This window comes from Neltuma alba, unplaced genomic scaffold (assembly GCF_004799145.2).
Source record: "Neltuma alba isolate B1F8T4 unplaced genomic scaffold, ASM479914v2 tig00011646_pilon, whole genome shotgun sequence".
In the NCBI taxonomy this organism is placed as follows: domain Eukaryota; kingdom Viridiplantae; phylum Streptophyta; class Magnoliopsida; order Fabales; family Fabaceae; genus Neltuma; species Neltuma alba.
The window spans coordinates 98323-114290 of record NW_021636294.1 but is presented as its reverse complement, the minus strand read 5'-3'; the positions used below and the strand labels follow the sequence as shown (position 1 = coordinate 114290).

General features: G+C 37.9%; 1 protein-coding gene across 1 annotated transcript; it reads right to left on the bottom strand.

The window, feature by feature from the left end:
• Positions 1 to 5787: 5787 nt before the first annotated feature.
• LOC114716162 (expansin-A4-like) lies at positions 5788 to 6389 on the bottom strand. Its single transcript, XM_028901094.1, has 2 exons — positions 6242 to 6389; positions 5788 to 6152 (listed from the first exon to the last, which is right to left on the bottom strand). Exons 1-2 carry the CDS (start codon positions 6387 to 6389, stop codon positions 5788 to 5790), a joined length of 513 nt encoding a protein of 170 aa, XP_028756927.1.
• Positions 6390 to 15968: the final 9579 nt, after the last annotated feature.

The following is a 15968-nucleotide window of genomic DNA, read 5'->3' as shown; positions in this document are numbered from 1 at the left end:
CATTCAAATAACTATCTTGCCCTCAATGACGATTTATTAATCAAATATTAATTTTAACTTTAAAATTAAAATATTTAAAAATTCAATAATTCGTAAAAAAAAAGTCATAATAAATTACAATTTAAATGATAATTACAAACTTTCTGCATGAATGGAAAAATCGTTGTAGTTCCAAAACGATTAGAAGATAATTAAACAATAATTACAAAATAAATTACAAAATGTAACTAACAATAATAAATATTTGAAAGTTCGAATGACACACTAACTTCGAATATGAAAATAAATAAATGCTATATAAAACAGATTATAGAATGAACATACATGCAAAAATAAATAGATACGTTCATCTCTCTTGGTTTTGCAAATGACTCTGGTTTGTTTACTCGTTGATGTGGATCTAAATTTTGTTTTGTCGGGAATATTAATTTTGGCTGTGGATCTCAAATTTTCTTACATGTGAAGTTCGCCGATGGAGAGGGAGATTTTTCTTTCTTTGGAGTGGTGTTTTTAGAATCTTGGATTTTATTTTGTTCTCTTTAATTCATTATTTTCATTTTTTAAAAAAATTCGGATGTCAAACATGCACGGAAATGTTTCTTTTTCTCCCCTCCCTTTCCGCTGTCTCCGTAAACCCGACGAGAAACTGACTCGTTTCAAAATCCTGACAACGGAATATTTGCCAAAAGGGGCAAAAAGAAAGAAAAGACAAGACCGATGAGTGACTGGCAGCCAAATTACGTTAGCATCTAAACTGTAACCCGAGCTCTAACTTGCCAATATTAATCTTAATATTCATATTCAGATCAAAACCACGTCAGCCTCATGATTTCCCCTCTCCGACCCACCACACGAGGAATTCTTAGGTATTCCAAGAGTCCTACTGCATTCAAACTCTGTCCAAGCATTTCAATCTGATATGGCATTTGCGTAAGATCAGCAAACATAATTGTGGGTCCCACCATTTTTTTATTTTACTGAAATCACTCTCTCTTCCCTGCCATCAATTCTCCTCCTCCTCGACTCTTCTCCCATGGCCCTCCAACTCCATAGTGCCCTTCTATTTTTTCACCACCAAAATCTAAATCTCAACTTCCAACAATGGAATCTAAAACTAAAATAATTTCTAATGATTTATTTAAGCAAGTAGTACTAGAGCTTCTCCAAGTATAAAAGCGATGGACAGCTGGTTTCAATAACAAAGGCGTCGCTACCAAGGTAAAGATCATAGAGATCTGTGCAATGGGGGCAGTGATGGAAAAAACCCACGTGTCAGCATTGATGATAGAGACAAGGATTCAAGAGAAGGAGGTTGGGCTTGGGCTGAGCGATCTTGGTGATGATGGAGGTGACGAAACGGGGGAGGTTACAGGCACAAAAGCCGCCTTTAGATATGGTGGCGACATGGTGCTAGATGGTGGCATCACCATGGGTGCAGAGGAAGAGGGTTGGCCCATAGAAAATGCTACAGGATTCTCTAACTTTGGAAAACACTTCCATTGTTAAAGGTGGCTTCGACTTTGGCAGTTCGGCACCTAGATACTAGCAGTTGACACTGCAATTAAGTTTTGGTAGTGAAAGAACACAAAGATAATATGGAGTGAGGGAGAGGGGAGGAGGGAGAATTGATGGCAGGAAAGAGGGAGTGATTTCAGTACAATAAAAAAATGATGGGACCCACAATTATGTTTTCTGATTTTATGCCAATGCCATATCAGATTGAAATGTCTCCAGCTAGAACCTACTTATTGAACAGAGTTTGAATGCGGTGGTACTCTCAGATAGAGCCGGTAATCGCGGGCTCAACCCACGAACCCGCCAACAAGTGGCGGGTTGGGTTGATAAAAATTAGGACCGTTTTAAAATGGAAGTTTTGAGCCCATAACCGCCAAGCCCAAACCCGCGGCGGGCCAACCCATTTAACCATATTTTTTGTTTTTGCAAATTTTTCCCTTTGCCTCTCAGTCTCTACACTCTTGGCCTAGTCCACAGTGCAATAGTGAGCAATCCATATCCAATAGTCTAACACGACAACACCAACACGGTCCCAATTTCACATTTTGCTTGCGTGTCGCACTCCTCCCAAACCCAATCTCCCAGTCGCCCTCAGCCAGTCCTAACTCCCAAGTCCCAAGCCCCAAGCTCTTTGCTCTCTGTCTTTGCTTTGCGCCTTTGTCCTAGCTCATGAGTGATGATTGAACACTTGATAATTGATACTTGATAGTGATTTGTGTAGTGACATTGTATTTGTGACTTTGTGGTAGTATTAATTTGGATTTATGTTTTAATTTGAAATGTTTGTTAAATTATTAAGGACATATCATGTTCATTTAATCATATGTTTAATATTTTGATATATTTAAAACTTGGAACTTGGAACTTTGGATGGGTTCCATGTTTTATTTATGATAATTTCTATTTGCATGTTTTATTTTAGGTATTTAGGAATTTGGGATTTTGAGTAGGTTTTATTAAAAAAAAAGTAAAACAAAAAAAAATTGACGGGTTTGGTGGCCTAACCCGCCAACCCACTCTCGCGGATCGGGTTGAAAAAATTCCAGCCCGTCAGAAAGCGGTCCTAAAAAACCTAGCCCACCAAGCTTCAGGCCCGCCACGGGCCAACCCATAATCGGCGGGTTGGCCCATATTACCGGCTCTACTCTCAAAGCACCTAAGAATTCCTTCACATCACCACACTCAATTGATGGAACGTTGCAACCTCATTACCATAAAGCTTCATGTCTAAGCCTGTCCAGAAATCTAACTCCAGCGGCGGCAGAGCTTGCTGTTCATCTTCCGCCCCAAAATCTGTCCCTTTCCCCACAACTTTGCCTTCGCTGGGCGGTTCAGCGCTTCACCGAACTATTTGGGAGTTATGTGCGCTGAGCAATGCAATGACCACATGTCAAACAGTTTTATCCCATCTGTCGGCTAAACCACCCTCCTTTTCTCTTTTCGCACTTGCATTATACCTTCAAAAGCAAAAAAAATTTACTTCATAAAAAACCAAAATCATGATTTTCAAATTAAAAGTGATTTTATAAAAAAAATTAAAGTGTTTAATTACTCTTATTCAAACCATGATTTCAAATTTAAATTGATTTGGAAAAAAATTGTGATGTCCAATAATTTTCTCTCAAAATCATAATTTTCTCTTTAAAAACCATGTTTGAAGAAATATCCAAAGACCCCTTGCAAAAATTTCTGAATGATTTTTTTTTTCATTCCACAAATTTTATTTACTTGTACATTTATTTTTTAAAAAAAATAATTATAATTATAAAATTATATATCAAGATTAAGTGGCAGTACGTAAGAATTCCTCTGGAACTTCTTGGGAATTATGTTTCCCCAAACATGTCTATTTTGGGTCGCTACTTGGTCCACTTGACCTCGAGGATGGCCTTTTCTGGGACCACCTTCAGGTTTGATATTAGTTGTTATCATCTTCATCTGGATTGCTGAAATGTTTTTCCCCACTTTTTTGCATTTTAAAGTTGCTGCCAATTTTGTCCTGCTCCTCCTTGGCCTCCATTTTATAAAAGAACTCACCTCGTTGTTATGAAATGTACTTGAAAGCTTCATCAGTTTAATCTGTTGCTTCCGGTCTTAAGAGATATTCTAACGCTTTGTTTTGTTTTGAGAAATCATTGGAAAATTTTGGCACCAGATTTGGTAAAATTTAGTTTTACTCTTGTGCATCCCTGCAACTATGCATCTATATCTCTATATATACCTATTTCATATATAACATGAAATTCACAAAAAATTGTATTATGGCCAATGCAACTTATTTGACCGAATGCAAACTAAGGATAATAATTTAACGCACAAGCACGCATATAATAATTATATTAAAAAGACATGATTTATGAATAATACTTTGACTTGATTTGACGTATTTAATTCTTATTGTTCTCCTGGTAAACACTGGAGGCTTACAAAGGCTTCACATTCTGTCATATTTGTTTTTTCCTCCAAATCTTTTGCATTGTTGTAGTAGATCGATTTAATTTTATAACGAGACTATGCATCAAATTTAATCAAATATTTTTAAGAAAGATATGTTTTTTTATAAATTTACAATAAATATTATATGCGATTTTTAAAACACGAATGAATTGTACTACATATAACAATTTTTCTCTCTTTAAAAAAAAACAATGTATATCAAAGAAACGACGTATATTATTTTTTGGATATAATAATCAATGAAATGTATTATTTACTCCAACTAAACGAAATACGAAATAAATAAATCTCCCTCTCTCTCCCCCTTAATTTTCTATTACATCTGACTTTACACTTTTTAGCCTTGATTGCTTTAATTTGTTTATAGACCTGTTTGGGTGCTCCTAAAACTATGGTTTAGGAGGTAAAACCATGATTTGAATAGGATGTTACTCAAACAGCATCAATTTTTTTAGAACCTTGGTTTGTTCTAAAACTTTGGTTTGATGCGGTAAAATCATGGTTTGCTTGGAAGTGGAAATTTGTCGCTTTTGGGGACTGAAATTTGAATCATTAGAATGATAATGAACAAGTCAGAGGGCCAACGGTATATTTGACCAAAAACACCCCAATTTTTTACCCATTATTTCACCAGCTTGAATCACCACTGGTCACAAAATATCAATTTTTCACCCCTTACCCAGCGGAAAAAAAATCATTTTTCCATTAATTATATTATTTTATGTTAGTAAAATTATTTTATTGACAATTTATTTCTTCAAATCAAATATATTATAAAATCTATCCCCTGTATAATTAATCATATTAACTTATATCCCTTTTAGTAATTTGCACATGTAAAAAGGACTTCTGATAATAACTATCCAAACACTATCACTTCTCAAAATCACTTTTTTACAAAATCTATTATTTACAAAATTTTTTTTGAAACTATTTTCCAAACTATGGTTTGGTTTCATCTAAATACTTTTTATGTCTCTTCCACACTTCCATGTGCTTCTTTGGACCCACGCCCTCTTCACTTTCACACCGCACCCACACTAAAAGAAGGATCCCCTTGCATCCCCTCGCAGTTTTTCGATGTTAGCCCAAGCAGATTACGGCTCTTCTGGAAGAAGATTGTATGGAAACAATCCCACTGTCTTCTAAATATTCAGGTGTCCTAACCTCTGTTGTGGCCCAAAAAAAAAACAAAGATCCCCAGACCGCACGCAGGGCAATTTTGGAATTTTGAAACTTGCTTTCCATTTTTGGAAGAATTATCGGAGTCCCGTAGAATAGCCTTAACTACTTGGACAGTAGTTGGACTGCAGAATAATTTCACTATTCGAGGTACTCTGTAGATAAATATCACATTTTACGACTCGCGGGCCATTTTTACTTCCCAGACAAAAAAAATTACAGAACCCATATGTGTCGCGTTCTGCTTTCCCCTAATAGATCCCTTCGTGCGCATTTAGTTGGACAAAGAAGATACCGAAAAACAAAAAATAGCAGAAAAGAGGCGAAAAAGCAACAACCTGAATATATGATTGAAACAAACCAAGTGCTTTCGCTCACACATTGGATAAAACCCCCCTCATTTAAATTCAGGAAAAAAAAAAGCGAAAAAGAAACCCTCATAAAAACTGACGAAACGAAGTCAACCCACAAAACCCCCGGCCTTTTTCTAAGAAGTCAATCGAAACAAAACACACAACCCCCCCCCCCCCCAAAAAAAAAAACGCAGACTTCAGCGACCTGCCCCCACATCGACCACATCACCTCATACCCAAACTTCAGAGACCCCCGACCCCCATCACCTCATCGTATGGATCAAACCTGGAAGATCCGGGCAGTGAAAGTTTGACTGAACTGCCAGTGCACAACCTCATCGTCATTGCCAGTGACAGTAAACGACCATGACTGTCCCCACCAATACTGCGTTCGAGTGCCAGTTTTGACGCCTGTTTCAGCTGAGGGTGGCTTGCCGCTATTGTCTCCCGGAAGAGCGTAGCGGAAGTTAGTGGCCTCGACGAAGATGGATAGGCTCCCAGAGTGACACCATTGCGGGCCATTTGCGCACTTTATCTCGAAGCACGCTCCACAGCCCAGCCCAAAGTCGAATAGTGCCGTGCTCAGCGCCACCGTGTTGCCGCCGTACCCGTGGCTGTATATGTTACCGTGTCCACAAGCTCCACCTGCACAAAACCCATAAACTCTAGTGACTAAGCAGAAATGAAGGGCACATTAATAAAGAAAAAGCGTCAATGACAGAGGAGGTAAAGACCCGTAGCGCCAGAGGCATCAGTTCCTCCACAGAAGGTAGCATGAGCACTCTGCCAAGGATCCCCAGGGTAAACCCCAGTGATTCTAACATCGACCGTTAAGGCGAAGGAGATAAGAAATGCAACGAAGACCAGAGAAGCCTTTCCCATGAAGTACTGTAAGGGAAGCAGAACTGCAGAAGGGAGAGACTCGGGGATGAAGGAGAACGGGCAATTTGGCTCGTGTGGCATAGACAAGGGAGAGAGGTGGGAAGGCTACTACTTATATTTGGAGGGTAGGCGGTGCTATTTGGAGGGTCGGCGGTGCTGCGGGGTAGTTGCGCAATTTCCATGTTTGCCTGAGGGTGGTTCCGGAATTTCACCGCCCATTCCCCTCCAGGCCCCCTACGCTGGCCCTCACATCTCCCACTCTATTTCTTAGCGCCTCTCCTATACCTCCCAATCATCTCGTTGAGTGTGGCGTTACGCTTAATGGGTGTTGCTCAATTTTGGAATTTCTCAGTTCGCATTTCACTTTACTATTAAATTAAGTAAACGTCACCTTCGCCACCTTATCAGCCCACTCCTGTTGTCCTTCTCCCGTCCCCCCCCCCTCTCGCATCTCTTACTCTCTATCTTAGCTCGTATCCTACACGTTCCAATCATCCCCTTAAGCGTGGCGCTATGCTTATTGATGGGGTTACTCGATTTTAGAATTTCTCAGCTTGCGTTTGATCTTACCATTACATTAAATAAACGTCACCCCCTAACCTCCCGATCATCCCGCACCTCCTATTCCGATCATCCCGTTGAGTGTTGGGCTACTTTTTCTATATATCGTGCTAAAGGATAGAGCCGCCAATGCGTGCGTAGCTCTTGCCTTCGGCTTCAATAAGTCGAAGAAACTTCCAACTTAAGGATTTTTCCTGTGGCATGGAACAAAATATGAGAAACGTAGAATGGCCACGTATCGGACTTCAAAATTCCACCCACCACTTTCATATGTGCCTCAAATTCGGAAGCAAGAGGGTCCCAGCGAATTTGGGTCCCAGCGAACGGTCCCACGAACCGACTGTAGTATTACGCTTACATACAGCATGGCCAGTGATTTTGACTTGATTTAAGCCGGAATTACGGATTCAATCTTTCGAGCTTATCTCCGGTTCAAAAAAATTAACTCTATCTTTTAGCATACACACTATACATTCTCAACACCAATACTAGGCATATTGTAATTTTTTCCTTGCTCCCATGACCACGGTAGAGGCCGTTTACTTTATACAGGGGAAGAGCTCTTCCTTCGGTGGAGCATAGACCAATTTGGCAGAAATAATTACTTGTAATGAAAATGAAGAGAAGGAAATAGAAAGAAGATCAGGATGAAAAATTTATGACTGCTGCGACGTTATCCACCGCACTAAAAAAATTGTCTGGTAAAAGAATTTATATTTAGTAGTTGGAAAATGATGATAGAATGTTAAGAAAAAAAGCATTCAAATAACTATATTGCCCTGAATGATGATTTATTAATCAAATCTTAATTTTAACTTTAAGATTAAAATATTTAAAAATTCAATAATTCGTAAAAAAAAAAACAAGTCATAATAAATTACAATTTAAATGATAATTACAAACTTTCTGCATGAATAGAAAATTCATAATTTAATAAGAAAAATATGTTATTATAAATTTACAATAAACATTGTGTGCGATTTTTAAAACACGAATGAATTGTCCTGTATATAACAAATTTTCTCCTTTTTTTTTTTTAAAGGAAAGCAATGTACATCAAAGAAACGACGTTTTTTTTTCCTTCATATAATAATTAATGTGTTATTCGGTCCAACTAAACGAAATACTAAATAAATAAATAAAAATCCCCCCTCCCAAAAAAATAAAAAAAACTCCGCTTCCACTTTCTATTACATCTATCCTGACACTTTCTAGCCTTGAGTGATCTACTTTGTTAATATCTCCTCCACACCACCATGTGCTTCTTCGGACCCACACCCTTCTTCAATTTCACCACACGCACACACAAAAAGAAGGATCTGGAACAATCAGCTCCTCGTCCATTCACATTTTATACTCAATCTGTCCGAACATATATCGTATGAGACGGTTGGTAAAGTAACAAGAGATGGCCGGGAAAACAGGAATTAGAATTGAGAGTTCGTTGCTTTTACAGGTGATGCTAAAATCTTCATATCAAACATGTGCTTGCAATTTGGGGCAGAGCATACCCTAGCTACTCGCCGGGGCAATTTTTTCAAACTTACTTTCATTTTGGGGGCCCCTCGGATGGAAGAGCCTTAGTTACCTGAACTGCAGAATAATCTGACTATTCAAATTTCAAGGTACTCTGTAATGAATCTCCCTTCATTTTTACGATTAAATTAAATAAATATCACATTCTCTCTCCCCCGGGGGATTTATGTCCAATTCATCACAGTCACAGTTCTTCCACGACACGTGGGCCACTTTTACGTTCAAACAAAAGAATCACAGGTCCCATATGGATGACGTCTTTCTTCTAATAGATCCCTTCGTGTGCATTTAATTGGACAAAGAAGATACTGAAAAACATAAATGGCAGAAAACAGGCGAAAAAGCGACAAGGCAATTAAATATATATGATTGAAACAAACTAAGTGCGTACAAATCGTATAAAGCCCCTCATCTACTGCGGGCTACGGCGACCTCTGATACAAGTAGCCACCTCAGCCAGCCTTCCTGACATTTTTCTACCATAATACAACCCCAAAAACACACTAAAAACTGACGAAACAGAGTCAATCCGCGAAGCACCGCCTTTTTCCAGAAACCAACGTAACAAAGCGTCATAGTCAATCGACCCCTCCCCCTTCCGGCCCCCCTTTTTTTCCTTATTCTGTTTCTGAAAACCAACGACCTCGTATAGATCAAACCTGGAAGATCTTGGCAGTGAAAGTTTGGCTGAACTGCCAGTGCACGGTGTTGCAAGAGGATGATGTACGTCCGTCATTGCCCGAGACGGTAAACGACCATGACTGTCCCCACCAATACTGCTTTTGAGTGCCAGTTTTGACCCCTGTTTCAGCTGAGGGTGGAAGAGCGTAGCGGAAGTTAGCGGCTGTGACGAAGATGGATAGGCTCCCAGAGTGACACCATTGCGGGTCATTTGCGCACTTTATCTCAAAGCAGGCGCTGCAGCTCAGCCCGATGTTGAATAGTGCGGTGCCCAGCGCCACCGTGTTGAATTTCACCGCCCCCTCCACGCCGTCCGCCTCCTCTCACCCCTTTTGCTCCGTTTCTTAGCTCGTATAGTACACCTTCCAATCATCTCCTTGGGCATGGGGTGGTACGCTTAATGGGTGTTAGCCAATCTTTGACTCCCTCAGCTTACATTTTATTTTAATATTAAATTAAATAAACGTCATTTCCTTACCCTTCCTTGCCTCCTCCCGTTCTCCCTTTCGAAGCCCCCTGCCCTATTTCTTAGCGCGTACCCTATACCTTCCAATCATCCTGCTGAGCACGGCGTCAAGTTTAATGGGTGTTGTTTGATTTTAGAATTTCTCAGTTTACATTTCATTTTAATATTAAATTAAATAAACGTTTCCTCCTGTTTTCCCTTTCCTATTTTATTTCTTAACGCGCGTATCGTGCACGTTCCAATCATTCCCTTGAGCGTGGTGTCACGCTTAGGAGGTGTTACTCAATTTTAAAATGAGAAAATCGCCAAAAAAAAGAGCAGTAAAAAATTGTGATTAAAATCTGTTGTATCAGTATTGTTATTAAAACCTATATAAATCTTGTAATAGTGTTGATTTGAGATTTTATAATTTTTTAACGTCTTTTTTTTTTCTTTTAAAATTTGTCAGCTTACTTTTTCTTTTACTATTAGATTAAGGGCCTGTTTGGATGTTTCAAAATCGTAGTTTTAGAAGTACTTTTCCGCAAAACGAGATAACATCCTCCATATATTTACTTCGTAATTCATAAAAGTACTTCTGAAACCATGATTTAGTTTCTATCCAAACACTCCCGAAAGGAATGTCATCCCCTTCAACCCTCCCGGCCTCATCCTCTCATGCCTCCTACCCTATTTCTTGGCACGTATCCTACACCTTCCAATCATCAGTAGAGCGTGCTGTTAGGCTCTTAACAGCGTGTGCCGACAGTGCAGCATCTCGCCGCTTTTCTAATTTTCTTGCCATCTCGTCGACGCGTAATCGCATGGTCGTTGTACTAAAGCATAGAGACGCCATTACAAGCCCAGCTGCTCCCACAACTACACGCGACCGAGCGCCCAAAAACGGAGGAAGCTTCCAACTTAAGTATCTTTGCCGCAGCGCTCAGAATGCCCGCGACCATTGTAAGAGGCTGTCGAGTTAGCAGAAAATTGGGCTCCACTTCCATTCTGGGAACACACTTTCGTAATCCATTTTTCTTTATACGAGGGAAGAGCTCCTCCTTCTGTTGAGGCGTGGTGCACAGACCCACCTGGTAGAAATAGTTAATTGCCGTGAAAATGAAGAGAAGGAAATAGAAAGAAGATGATGAAAAATTTTATGACTGCTACTACGTTATCCACCGCAATGAAAAATAGTTTGGCGAAGGAATTTATATTTGGTAGGTTGAACATGATGATAAAATATTAAGAAAATAAATATTCAAATAACTATATTTCCCTTAATGATGATTTATTATTCAAATCTTAATTTTAATTTTAAAATTAAAATATTTAAAAATTCTATAATTCTTTAAAAAACAAGTCATAATAAACTACAATTTAAATGATAATTACAAACTTTCTGCATGAATAGAAAAATCATTGCAGTTACTTAACGATTACAAAATAATAAAAAAAAATAACAAACTGTAAATAACAATAATAAATATTTGAAAGTTCGAGTGACACACTAAATTCGAATATGAAAATAAATAAATGCTATATAAAACAGATTGTAGAATGAACATACATGCAAAAATAAATAGATGCATTCATCTCTCTTGCCTTTTTAATGACTCTGGTTTGCTTACTCACTAATGTGGATCTGAATTTTCTTTTGTCGGGAATGTTTATTTTGGCTGTGGACCTGAACTTTTCTTATATGGGAAGTTCACAGACAGGGAGGGAGCTTTTTTTTTTTTTTTTGGATTTCTTCATTTGGTATCCCAGGGCAATAGGCATCTTTCAGCTGTGATAGCGGCCCCAGACTAATTCGAATAGAAGGCATGCAAGGAACCTTTCGGTCGGCGCCCTCTGGCCCCTAAGGGTGCTGTGTTCCCACGGCTCGAACTCGAGACCTATGGTTAAGCTGGGACAACCCCAGCCAGCTGACCTAACCCCTCGGGGTTTTTCTTTCTTTAGAGTGGTGTTTTTATAATTTTTGATTTTATTTTATTCTCTTTAATTCATTGTTTTCATTTTAAAAAAAAACTTCGGATGTCAAACATGCACAGAGATGTCTCTTTTTCTCCCCTCCCTTTCCTGTCGTCTCCGTAACCCCAACGAGTAACTGACCCATCTCAAAATCCTGACAACAAAATATTTGTAGTAGTATCAAATGATAACTGAATATGACCACCTGAAATTAAAAATTAAAAATAACTAAAAATAACTAATTTGTAAACTACTCCTACCATTGGACTCTATCATTAATTCATTACTCCCCCCAGGAAATATGCCTTGTCCTCAAGGTGCAATGTGGGAAATTGGGCAGCTTTTAATGAATTCGAATCTGGGGGGTCTTTTACTTCCTTGGTAATTTCCATGAGTTTGAGAGATGCGGGTTTGTACTTATGTCCAGGGACAAATTTATCTCCATGCCTAAAACACAGTCCTTTGTCTCTACAAAACTGCCTATCAAGGTCTGAAATTGTGGAGTTCTAGGTCATTCTTAGGAAAATTCCAATAGCAGTTGGTAGCAATTGCTTCTGGGTGTTGAAACTTGACATAACAATTGGCGTGTTTACAAGAGCAACGTTTGAACATAGCCTGGTAATGTTGGCATCTTTGTTTTTCTTAAAATTGGCACCGCTCTTGTTGTCATCTGCAACTCTAGATTGCTGTCCATGATGATTCAGATTCTGACTTTGTAACTTGGCTTCAAACTCAAGAGCCAAGCTTGTAGCCTTGTACACAGTCAAGGTTTTTGGATTTTAACATCTGACTGCAATTCTTCTTTTAAACCATTGATGAAAACACCTAATAAGCAATGCTTAGGCCACCCATGTACTCTTGAAGACTTTCTAACAAATTCCTACCTATATTCTTGCTCAGTACCCAATTGTTTGGTGCTGCAAAGGTACATAAGGATTCTGAAATTCAACAGGGGGCGAAGTGCTCTTGAATTGAATAAGCTCGTCCCAATAATTAATAGATCTTCCAGAAGAAACCCATGTAAAAACATCTAGTCCATCACCCTCTAAGTTCATGGCTGTCGCATCAACTTCAAGGTCTTCAGGTGTTTGATAATACCTTAAGTATTTTTCTACCTTCATAACCCAACGTCTAGGATCACCAATTTCAAACTTAGGAAATTCTACTTTCGAGTGTGGGCGTTTAGAAGCATTCTTGTTCCACCAAACGTTGTCATGTTTTTCATCATCAAATTCTTCATGAATCTGTTTCCCACTGTGGCTTCATTTTCTTGAAATGATTGCTGTTGCTTCAAAGTAGTCATTTTTGTATTTAAATTATTTAATTTGGCCAGAATGACTGACAATTGTTGGGAAAGCAGGTCTGTAGATAAAAAGGTCAGAAGAATTGGTGGGGCTAGGCACACTGTAAGAGGCGTTAGGATTTGGAAGGAGAAGCACGTTGTTAATGGTTGATTGACGAGTGTTCACCATGATGTCCCAACAAGCCCAGAAAGTTTGGGCTCAGATACCCAGATGTTAGATCTTAAGAGTTAGGACAGAAAGAAAGGGAAAGAGAAGAGAAAGATAAAGATAAAGGAGGGAGGAGAGAGAGGCTGGAATTAGTATCTAAAATCATAGGAGAGAAGAAGAAAGAAGTTCCTAAATATTATACTTTCATTCACCCCTAACGTCATCATACAATAGATTTAAATAGGCTGAAAACATAACTAAAAATAATCAACTAATAACTTCCTAATAGGATTGTCAATAATTGACAATAACTAATATTTAAATAATAACCCCACTGTAATAGTCTCAAATGATAACTGAATATAATCACCTGAAATTAAAGATTAAAAATAACTAAAAATAACTAATTTGTAAACCTCCACTAACACTGGACTCTATCAAGAGAGGTTGGAATTTGGAGTTTCTGATTTTACCGGCCCGTTTCAAAATTGTTGTTTTAGCATTCACCCCCTTATTGCTCTCAGGTGGTTGATGATGGTGGACGAACTTTATTAGACCTCGTTGCAAATTAATGCATTGGCTTCCCACTTTTATTCAATAAAAATGCTTATTTTAAAAATATTTAAATCCCATTAAAATATGTCAAAAGGATAAAGAGTTTAACATAATTATTTTAAAAATATTTAAATCCCATTAAAATGTGTCAAAAGGTTAAAGAGTTTAATATAATTGCATGAAACTTCCTAAATCACGTGAAAAAAATCTTAATGGAGTTATGTAGAATTCAAAACGAGATGCATGTGAATAGTGTAAGTCCCTCTAGTATGAAATATATTTTGATGGATGAGAAGAATTAAAGTTTATTTATAAATTACTCATCTGATCTGATTTTTTTATATAGTACCCACGGTCTTTAATATAAGAGCTAATTGGATAATTTGAATAGATTAAAAAATTAGTTACATTAATTATTTGTAATAAATATATGATATCTTTTCTAAAATATCCTCGTTAATTAAGTGTTTGTGCTAAAACTATCACTATTACAAGAACTATCTTTTAAAAATAGATAAATATGAGAGATAAAGTAGGTTGTGATTTTATATTCAGGATTAATATAAAAGTTAAATGAGTTTTTATATTGACAGGAGGAGGTAGTACATCGGAAGTGGCAACATGGTTTAATTCAGCCCCGGCGAAATATACGTGTTTTGCTCATGTTGAAAATTCATCAATCACAGTGCCACCGGCCCAAGGGAGCCCGATCCCACAAAAGCCACAGGGGCCCTCTCAAGGCTCAACGGTTCTCGCAAGAAATGGAAACTTCCGGAAGCTAGTTGGTCGCCATATAGCTAAACGCTAAACTCTTGCACCCTCCCTGTTGTAGAACCACTAATAGGTAATAACCTTATCTTCAAGCTCCGTGCAGCTCATTGCTAGAGGGAAATGGCACCGGCAAACGCTATCTCCTCGGCCTCTCTCCTTCGCTCTCCCAAGCAGGTGCCTTACTTTATCTTCATTTCATTTCTCCTTGCTTATGAGGGAAGTAATGGAATTACTTATCTATATATTCGTATCTTCGCTTTTTCTCTTACACGTGATTTTATGGCAATTCGAGCGCTAGAGATATTTGAACGCTTTTTCTCTACTCGTGTATCCGGCAACCATACATCGAAATCTCTATATTTGTATTATGACCAATGCAACTTATTTGACCGAATGCGAACTAAGGATAGTAATTTGACACGCGCGCCCTCGCATATAATAATAATAATTCTATTGAAAAGCCATGATTTATGAATAATACTTTAACTCTTATTATTCTCCTCTTTTGTCGGGTAAAACGCTAGAGACTTGCCAAGGCTTCACTTTCTGTCATCTTTGTTTCCTCCAAGTCTTTGGCATTGGCTAGTAGATCGATTTAATTTTATAACGAGACTATGCATCAAAGCTAATCAGATATTTTTTAAGAAAAACAATAAATATTATGTGCGACTTTTAAAACACGAATATATTGTGCTATATATAACAATTTTTCTCCTTTTTTTAAAAGGAAAACAATGCATATCAAAGAAACGACGTATATATATTTTTTGGATGTAATAATTAATGTGTTATTTGTTCCAACTAAACCAAATAAAAAAGAATTAAAATCCCCCCCCCCCCCCCCAAAAAAAACCTTTCCCGACCACGCACGGCGCCTCTCTTTCTCTATTCCACGCCCATTGTCTATTATCTTTCTGATAGCTCTACTTTGTTCATCTCTTCCGCACCTCCACGCGCTTCTTTGGCCCACGCCCCCCCCCCCCCAAGTTTCACCGCACGCGCGAACAAAAAGAAGGATTCTGGAGCAATCAGCTGCCCGTCCATTTACATTTTATGCTTAATATCTCCGAACATATGTACTTTTCTAATTCTTAATATAATACTTAATTATTAAGTTAGTTTTAATCATAAATATAAGACCTATTTTTTATACTTATCAATTTTCTCTAAATTGCTCTTATAGATACTCTCTCAACCATAATTAAATAAAAAAAGATGGGGTATTAAGAAAGATGATTATGGTATTTTAGAAAAAACATGTCATATTTTTTATAATTAAGTAACTTACCTAACTTTCTTAATCTGATCAAATTAATTAAATAGGTCTTATATTAAAGACCGGAAAAATAGTATGAAATGGTTGGTAAACGCTGACGGTTAAAAAAAGGAAAAAGAAATGGCTGGTAAAGTAGCAAGAGATGGGAAGACAAGTATCAGAATTGAGAGCTTTTTGTTTTTACAAGTGATGCCAAATCTCCAGGACCCTCTGTAATAATTCTCCCTTCATTTTACGATTGAATTGAGTAAATATATATCACACGCTCTCTCTTTAATTCCAAGCCCCCTCCTGTGATTTGTGTCCAATTCATCAGAAGTTACATCTCT